Source organism: Ursus maritimus, unplaced genomic scaffold (genome assembly GCF_017311325.1).
Source record: "Ursus maritimus isolate PB19 unplaced genomic scaffold, ASM1731132v1 scaffold_25, whole genome shotgun sequence".
Classification (NCBI taxonomy): Eukaryota; Metazoa; Chordata; class Mammalia; order Carnivora; family Ursidae; genus Ursus; species Ursus maritimus.
In genome coordinates, this window is record NW_024425008.1 from 681,479 (window position 1) to 690,260 (window position 8,782).

Below are 8,782 nucleotides of genomic sequence, written 5' to 3' on the forward strand. Positions count from 1 at the left end.
CCCCCCCCCCCCCGCTGGCTGGCTGTCAGGGATCCGGGGGCTGGGGCCCCCCCGCAAGTGGGTTCTGGGCCAGCCGTAACCCTCCCGTCGTTCCACGCCTTGGCTCTGAGACATCCTGTCTGCTTCGGGCCCCAGTTTCCCTCTGGCCGGGCACTGAGGATGCTGCTATCCTCATCTGCCGGCTGCTGCTCCAGGGGGCTGGGCGCGCTGGCCGTGCCCACCCCGTACCCACTGCCTGCCACCGCCCCAGCCTCAGGCTCAGTAAATGGCCTGCTCAGCCGTGCCACCTGTCACACTTGTGTGCGAGTGTGCGTGCAGAGTCTGAGTGTGCACACATGTGTGGGTGCGTGGGTGTGTGCACACATGGGGCAAGTGAGCACATCCCTCGATGGGGCGGGACAGCCGTGGCTTCACCCTGTCCTGGCTTGGAGAACCAGTGCCTGGCACATTCTCATAAATATCTTTGGAGGACAAAGGAACGGCCGTGGATGCTAGTGGGGCAAGGGGTTGGGTGGCTCGTGCATGTGGTCAGGCTGGGCTGGGATGCCCGTGGTCGTGGTGGCTTCAAGGGGCCCCTGTTCCCCTTTCGGCACACCCGGAGCTCCCAGACTCAAAAGCCACCCAGACAAGAGAAGCCCCTGGAGATACTCACTTCTTCCCCTCCTGGGCCTGCCGTTGCACTTCCTGCAGCCCGTCGACCGCCTGGTGAAAGTCAAACACTGCGCGGCCAGGTGAGTGTCCCCAAGCGAGAGACAGACACGGGGTTATGGGGCTGTCCTGCCCACGCCCGGGCTGCCCGGGACAGGTGGTCCAATTTAAAAGGGGACATACTAGAATCTGCCTCTGCCCAGCACAGACTCACACGTGACCGTGAGTCCCTTTGGGCCTCAGTTTTCCCATCTGCCAATGGGGACCGTGATTCTGACCCACTGCCCACTTTGAAGTTCTTGGAGAAGACCTCATGGAGCTATGTGGGCTCAGCATGCCGGGGAGGAGGGCCACTGGGGGATGGCTGTTCCCATGGCAGGTGGGTGGTGCCAGCCCTGCGCCCAGCCCGGGTATGCTTACCAAGGTGGGCGCGGTCGGAGATGACGAGCCTCTTCTCCCAGTCCTTCAGACCTGCGGTCACGCGGTAGGCAGTCAGCCGTCGTGGGCAAGGCGGCCAAGGCTGGGCAGCTGGCCCAGCTCCCACCCAGGGCAAGAGTCCACAAAGGTCACGTGGGGTGTGTCCTCCCCTCATGGCCTCTCTCCCTGCTAAAGGCCCAGAATCTCACCCCCAGGGGCCGCCCCCACCTCTCCCTGAGGGGCCTCTGTCCTGGCTCTTCCTGGTGCTCATGCCTGGGGTCAGGTTCTGGTTGGCTGTTCTCGCTCCTGTTCTCAACTCGAGCCCTGAGGCTGAGGCCTGTTTCCTCCTCGGACCCCATCAAGGTCTCAGGGATGCCACCTCTAGACAACCTTCACAGGGGGCAGCTTGCCCAGACACCCTGGCTGGTGGCCTCGGTCGCTGCCTGCCTCCTGCCTCCAGGAACCTCAGGAACCACATTCTTCCTGTAGGTGTGGTCGGCCCAGCGGTCCCCAATCCTGGCCGGACATCTAGGTGTCCTGGCGGGCTTCATCAAATGCTAGGTCCCAGGGCCCCTTCCAGACTTCCTGAGTGTGACCCTCCAGGTGCCGCCCGTCCCCAGTGTCATGAAAGCTCCTCATAAACACTGAGGCCCACAGCCAGACTTTGGGGCCTTGGGCTGCCCCTCTCTCTGCATCCTGAGGGCAGACCTGGCTTTCTGCACAGGCCGAGCCAGCAGGAGGCAGGTGGGGGCCTGCCGAGCTGGGGAAACTGACCGCCCCCCATACCCCCAGGAACCCACACGGGAGGCGCTGGTCACCACGCTGCTAGGACTTTCCTGGGCCAGGGTGCGCGTGCGGACCTACCTTTCTTCTCATTCTTTTCTGCTTCTTCAAACAAGCCGGGTAAGTGGACAACCACCCCGTTGCCTGTAACACACCACAGGGGACTGGGTCGCATAGCGGACACGGCGACTTACGTCGAAGGGAATTCTGACACCTGCTGCCAGATGGGTGGGCCTTGAGGACACTATGCTGAGTGACACAGGCGGGTCACCAAGGGACACACACCCGTGTGAGTCCACTCATAGGAGGTGCCTGGAGGAGCCAGATGCACAGGGACAGCAGGGGCGGCGCCAGGGCTGGGGAGGGGGACCGGGTTAGTGCTGAATGGGGACAGAGTGTCAGGTTGGGGAGATGGAAAGTTCTGGAGACGGACAGTGGCGGTGGGCGTGTGACAGTGTGAACGTGCTGCGTGCCCCTGAGCTCCATGCCTAGAAACGGCTGAGATGGTGAATTGATGCTGTGTGTATTCATGACAGTAGAAGAAATGTCCGAACCAAACGAAAGCACCAGGAGGCGTTTGCAGAGCCGAGAGCAGAGGAGTGCTTGAGGAGACTGGCAGAGGGGACTTCTTGGGATGAGGACGAGGCTCTCAAGCTGAACTGTGTTGGATTTCGTGGCCCGTAAATTATATCCCACTAAAGCTGGTGTAGTTTATTTGGCATGAAAATGGCATGAAAATGGGAAAGCAGGAGAAACGTAGCCCCCAACCCGAGCAGGGCCTCTGGGGAGCCGTGCCTTCCCTTTCCATGTAAAACTGAACTGTGATCCACAGCGGCAGAGGCTGAGGCCCAGAGAAGGAAGGTGACTTGCCCCAGGTCACACAGCATGTCGTGTGGGGTCCAGGCTGAAGCAAAATGCTAGACCGAAGGTGGCGGGGCTGGGCCACCTGCTGTCTTCTCAGGAGGAGCCCCCCGGCCCCGGTCCCCACCAGGGCTGCCGGTGGCACAGGCTCGGCCAAGGGAGACAGGACATGGGTCCAGATGGGAGTGGCTCAGACTGTGCAAGCCACGCCGAGTACAAAAGGTCACCTAAATGCCAGCGCGTCCTGAAATGACCACGTGGCAGGGTCCCGGGAATGTCGCAAGCCGTGGGGCAGCTGTGTGAGTTCTGGCACGTTCGCCCCCGGCTGAGCACGCTGCCGGCTGGGTTGACCCAGCTGACCCCCTCGGTGCTCCCGGGGACCACCCAGCCCGGGCTCTGGCTGCTGGCCCTGACTCACCCCAGCTCCTCAGACACCGGCCAGAGACCTCTCACCGAGCAGGGTCTCCTTGGCCTCGTTTCCCGCCAAGTGGGGCCCAGGGCCCAGCGGACGAGGCTGGGCCTGGAGAAGGCTGCAGCAGAGCCCCAGCCCGGGCCCCCACCCAGGGTGAACTGGGGGTGGTCGCCACGCCGTCCTCGCCCACTGAGCGGCCTGAGTCCGTCCTCCTGCGCAGCCTGACCGCACACAGCCCCTCAGCCGACACGACCCTCCCTTTGCCCGGCCCTATGCGCTCACTGGGCCCACACCTGCAGCTGCAGCCATGCTTCCCAGCCGGAGGGGGGGCAGGTAAGTCAGAGGGTAGTCGTGCTAAGTCGAGGTGGGAGCCGGAGGAATAGTCCTGGCCGCTGCGGGAGGGCGTCAGGCTGCCTGGCCGGGCGGCTATGCTAACTGCTCTGGGCAGGGGAGGCTCAGGCTAAGAGCCGAGGGCAGGACAGGCGGTCAGGCCTGGAGGCCAGGAGGGAGGGAGGGACGGGGAGACAGAGGAGAGACAGAGACAGAGCAAGAGACCCCATAGTCCTGGAGGCCGGAGGTACCTGGAAGGGCAGGGAAGGCCCCAGCCCCAGGGCAGGGGTGCTGTGGGGAAGGGGAGGCAGGCGAGCCCGCAGGCTGGGCCTCCATCCATGCAGCAGGAGTCTGGCCCCTGCTCGAGCACACACACACACATACACTTGCCTGCACACCTGCACGTGCCCATCCACACAGCACGCTTGCTCACATACCACACCCACACACGTTCACTCCCACACGGGCAAACAAGGCTCGCACGCGCGGCTCCACGGAGGCTTCCGCCCTCTCTCCCTCTGGCCCAGGCTGGGCGGCTCCCAGGACAGGCTCCCAGGACAGGCCCGTGGGCCAGCCCAGCTCTCCTGCCACGGCCAGCCCCACATGCGGGGGGGCCCTGGGCAGGACGTCACCCCAGGCCCGTCCTGCTGACGCACGCCGGACCCCAGGCTGCTGGCACTCACCGATGAAGGACACGGCCTTGGTGTTGATGATGCCACTGGGCAACAGGTGGAAGTCATACTCCCTGCCGTCCACCACCACGGTGTGGCCAGCGTTGTTGCCCCCCTAGGAACAGAAGCCCCACTGAGTGTGAGCAGCCTCAGGCCTTGGACCTACCCTGGGAGGGCCTGTCCAGCTCACTATGGACCAGCTCCAAACACAAGTGGCTTAGGTCAGTGGTCGTGTCCTCCAGGGCGCACGGGATGCTGTCCCCGCTTGGACCCTGGGCCTCTGGTGCCGTGGTTGGCTCTGATGCGCGTCTGGGGTGTGCTGGGTTAGTGACCCACGCCATGGATGAGGTGCAGGGGCCTGACCAGGGGGCTGGCTTGGAGGGGGCCTCGCCTGGGCTAGTCCCACCCTCCCCACCTGGCCCAGGACCATCTCGTGGGCACGTGCCGATGCCCCAAGGAGGCTGGCTTGGCACAGGCCCCACCTACGAGCCCCTCTGGAGCAGGGATGAGGGGCCAATCTTTTCAGGAAGCACAAACCCAGGCCCCCACAGCCCATGCTCCACAGTGGTGGTGGGGGGCTAGGCAGCACCGTCATCTGGGCCTGGGTGAGGGCCAGTGCCCCTAGCCCCCTTAGCAGGGACGACTCCCTTTGGGCCTATGCCTCCCATTAAGAATAAAAAGGAAAACACGGTTTGGAGTGCAGCCCTGTCCTGGGGGACACCTGGGTGACAGGGTCCTTTCTTTTTGGAACTCCTGCTGTTGGTGGGCTGGGGCTGGCAGAGGGGGGCTGTGGGGAGCCCAAGGAGATTCAGCCCCAGGAGGGATGCCCGGCCTGCTGTTCCCACCAGCAGAGGGCACGATGGGCCCCCAGTGTGCGTCCCTGGACCTTGGGGCTGCCCCTGGGTGGGGAAGCGGGCTGGCTGGTGCCCCATGCCCTGGGCCCAGCCCAGCCCGACCTTCCTGCCCCAAGCTCCCGCAGAAACACTGGCTTATCCGTAGGGCCCCTCCACGGCCAAGGCCCACTCCCTGCCACACCCCACTGTCCTCCTACCTCGAAGAGGGGGGTGCTGGGCTGCTGGCTCTTAGCGGCCTTAGTCTTGCCTACCCCAGGCAGGGATGAATGAGGGCGGCCTCCTCCCCCTGCCTCCGCACCCAGGAGCACCTGTTCCTTACAGTGCATCTGGATGAGATTTATGTCTCCTCCACCCAAAGAGCCCAGGCAGGAGGTGGCAGGGCGCCTGGAGACAGAGAGGGGCGGACCCCAGAGACCCGGGGCCAGGGGCTTTCCCTCCCGGACCTCACATCATGCATCGGTAAATTAAGTAGTGGGCCTGGAGCCCTAATGCATCTCCCCGACTTCCACAACATCCCTTCGCTCCGGGCTCAGCCCTGCAAGCTGTACCGGCTGCCCAGAAGGTTCCTGCTAGAAGCCGGGTCCACAGAGGGCCCCAGACACCTGAGCACTGAGTGTCTGGAGTGCCCGTGGAAAGGCTGGTGGATCCGCTCCCGGCACCCCTGACACGGCATGGAGGACGTCTCTGACAGACTCCTGGGGCTGCTGCAGTCCAGACGTGCACCCCGACGGCCCTGCCGCACTACCGGGCCCCCCATCCCCAGCTCCCCGTGGCCAGTGGGGGCCGAGCTGTCCTGGGACTCCCCAGTCGTTGTCTGTGGGAACTGCCCGCAGCCTCTGAGGGAATGATGGTGGAAACAGACGGGCTGTCCTGTGGGGAGCAGATGGGAAGGACAAAGGGGGAGGTGGGGGCCTGGGCGCCTAGGGGGCTGCCCCACGAGCAAGGGTGGACAGGCAGCACAGACCAGCCATGGGGGCTCAGGACGGAAACGGTAGTGGGAGGTGAGCTGGGTGGGCTGCCACGGAGAGACGTGGAAAGGGACCCCAGAAGGGCTGCTGGAGGGAAGGGAGATGAAGAGAGTAGACGCTCATCGGGTGGGGGGACACGGCCGGGTGGGCAGTGGGCTCAGCCTCAGAGGTAGACCGCCCCCTCTCTGCCCTCACCTTGGCACCTGTGTGCTGACTCCCCTCACCCAGGCACCCAACACACACCCGCATGCACGTTCATACCCAGAACCACAGCCACCACCGCAGGAGGTCTGGTCTCCATTGGCCAACGGGGGACCTGGGGTCCCAAGGGAAGGGAGTGTGTGGCACTACTCAAGCTGGCCTGGAATGCAGGCCCGCTGCCTGTCTGCAGACGTTCTCCCCCCCACAGCGGCTTCCCGCCTGCCTCAGCTGGGCCGGACACCCCGCCTCCCTCCCCCTGCTCTCCCAGTGCCCAGTGCCAACGTCAGCTGGCCCGAGGACACACACGCAGACCAGAAGCACTGTCGAGCACGCCCCCACCTCTGTTTGGGGTAAACACAGGCACCTAGGAACAGGCATGGGCCATCGTCAGCCAGTGGGCGTCAAATGACCCCGGCCAGGAGTGGGGCCCAGGGCTCAGACCATGGTCCACTCCCAGGGGTGTGAGCCAGCCCCAGCAGCTCCGCAGAGGTTCAGGGTGACTGTCCCAGAGAGACCCCAGTCCGTCCTCCCCTGGGTGGCATGCGGGCAGGAACATGCCACCTGCCCTCCTTGGGCTTTAGCCCCATTGCCAGCTGTCGTCTGTGGGCCCAAGGAGGGCTGGGCCAGGGGGCCGTCGGGCTGGGGGCTGCAGCTTTGCCAGCTCTAGCCGGGCTTGGAAAACCGCTTGGAGGGAGAAGCTTGTCCAGGGTCCCAGCGAGACACGGGTGTGAACGTCTGGCCCCGCCTGGCCGCCTGTGCCTCTTGGGCGTCTCTTAGCCTCCCTGTCCTAGGATGGCAGAAGCTGGAGGTCCCATGCTCTGTGCCCTGGGAAAGTGAGTGAGGACCGTCCTGGACCTCAGGGCAGCCTGGGGGGATTCCCAGACCCGTTTCACTGTCTGCTCCACAGCTCCCTGGAGCCGGCCTCCCCCTACCTTTGTGCCCCTGGGGGACAGGCCAAGTCAGGCGGGAGCTGGGCACAGAGGCAGGGCTTGGTGTGGCCACTGGGGGGCTCTGCCTGCCTCCAGGTCCTCCCTCTGTGCTGGAGCCTTGGGTCAGGCTCAGCTCCGTACCCTCCACTGACACTGAAGCCATGCCTACCACCCCTGCCCGAACCTCATGGACGCCCCAGCCAGCTGGCTCCCTGGAGGCAGGGGTCTAAGAAAGTGGGCTCTCTCACTCCTGGACGTAGGAACAGGACCAGGGCCAAAGCTGGCCCCCTCGGGAACCTGGCCAGCTCTGACTCCTCCTGTCCCTGCAGGGGTCCAGCGGGCCCGCTCTCCTTGGGACCAGGGAAGGTGAGGCCCAGGCCCAGCGGGGAGCCCTCCCCAGGGGGCTGCCCAGGCTTAGATACACACGTGGCCTGTTGCCTATTGCTGGAGTGTGAGCAGTGGCCGGGGGCCACACAGTGCAGAACCCCTCCCCAGTCCCCACCCAGCATCTAGAGAACGCAGCCTCAGCCAGCCTACTTGGGGCCTCGAGGCTTGTGTGGCTCGGAGAGCCGGCTCTGATGTCCCCACTGGGCCCCAAAACCTGGGGGACAGACAGCCTGTGAGAACCATCCTCCTGGTCCCACTTCTGTGCCGCCCTCAGGCCCCTCCCCTCCAGGAGGCCTCTGTGGAGCCCCTGGACTCTCCTGGGGGCCGTTGCCAGGCTGAGGGACCTGCTTCTGCAGCAGCCCTAGGCAGGCAGCTGGGCCCTGTGAAGGGCAGGCCCCCGGTCCCCAAGTCTGGTCTGGGACCCGCAGGCGCAGGCCTAGGGACTATGAGGGGCGGGCTTGGCCGGCGCAGAAGGTCCATTCGCTGGTCAGGGGCCTCCCCCTCCTCGGAGGCAATGGGGTGGGGCCGGGTAGGCTGCGAGTGTGCATTGGGGGCAGCGAGCAGGGTCCCCCAGGGCTGTGGCAGCGCCTCCTCCAGGGGCCTCTCCGTGTGCCCCCCTGCCGTGGATCACAGTCTGCGTTCTGCATGCCTCGTCTCCCACGAGTGCACCCTCGCTCACCAGCATCTGTCCCGTTCCTGCCCTCCTTGCACCAGCCCCCGTCCTGAGCACCCTGATGTCCTTGGTGTGGATGGCCTTCCCCTGACCTCTGACCTACCAGGCCCCCCCCATTCCCTCTGAACCCCCCAACGACATGGGTCCCCACGCTGTTCTGGACGGCTCCTTTGGCCACAGTGTTCCCTCGGCCCTGGTTCCCAGGGAGGAACCAGCCTGGCTGTCTGTCCTGTGACGGAGTACCTCCATCAGCTTTGAGGGGCCCCAGGACTCTGAGCTCCAGACCCCCCTCCCCAACATTCCTGATCTTGTTTCTCTGACAGCCCCACCCCCATCCCTGCAGCCACAGCCTGCTGACCTCCCCAGTCCGGCTCTCTCGGGGAGGGGCCGGCTCGTCTGCCCTCATCCATCCCCAGCCCTGGTCTGAGTGCCAGACACGGGGACAAAAGGAGCAGGGAGGCGAGCAGGGGCGGGGGGCAGCTTCTCAGAGGCGGTGGAGCCGCTCCTGGCCAGCCCTGGGTGCGGTGGGGGTCCGGCTGAGTCTGGGTCCTGGGCGGCAGGAGCAGCCTGCTTTACGAGGGTCCTGTGCGAAATACAGCCAGGGGCCTGCCCTCAGGGTGGAGACACCGGTGACTCCCCCCCCCCCCC

At 65.2% G+C, this 8,782-nt stretch overlaps 1 protein-coding gene and 1 long non-coding RNA gene across 2 annotated transcripts in view; both read right to left on the minus strand.

Annotated features, from left to right (window-relative positions):
* Positions 1 to 8,782, minus strand: part of ADSS1 (adenylosuccinate synthase 1) — a 21,890-nt gene that overhangs the window by 9,565 nt on the left and 3,543 nt on the right. Inside the window, exons 2-5 of the mRNA XM_040641321.1 lie at positions 4,135 to 4,237; positions 1,930 to 1,992; positions 1,069 to 1,119; positions 653 to 719 (exon numbers count right to left, since the gene is read on the minus strand). Coding sequence (XP_040497255.1) covers positions 653 to 719; positions 1,069 to 1,119; positions 1,930 to 1,992; positions 4,135 to 4,237 — 284 coding nt within the window. The remainder of the gene's footprint in view (positions 1 to 652; positions 720 to 1,068; positions 1,120 to 1,929; positions 1,993 to 4,134; positions 4,238 to 8,782) is intronic.
* The window catches only part of LOC121105195, a 978-nt gene continuing 698 nt past the window's right edge, over positions 8,503 to 8,782 (minus strand). The window contains exon 3 of the long non-coding RNA XR_005837575.1: positions 8,503 to 8,717. This is a non-coding gene — a long non-coding RNA (uncharacterized LOC121105195). The remainder of the gene's footprint in view (positions 8,718 to 8,782) is intronic.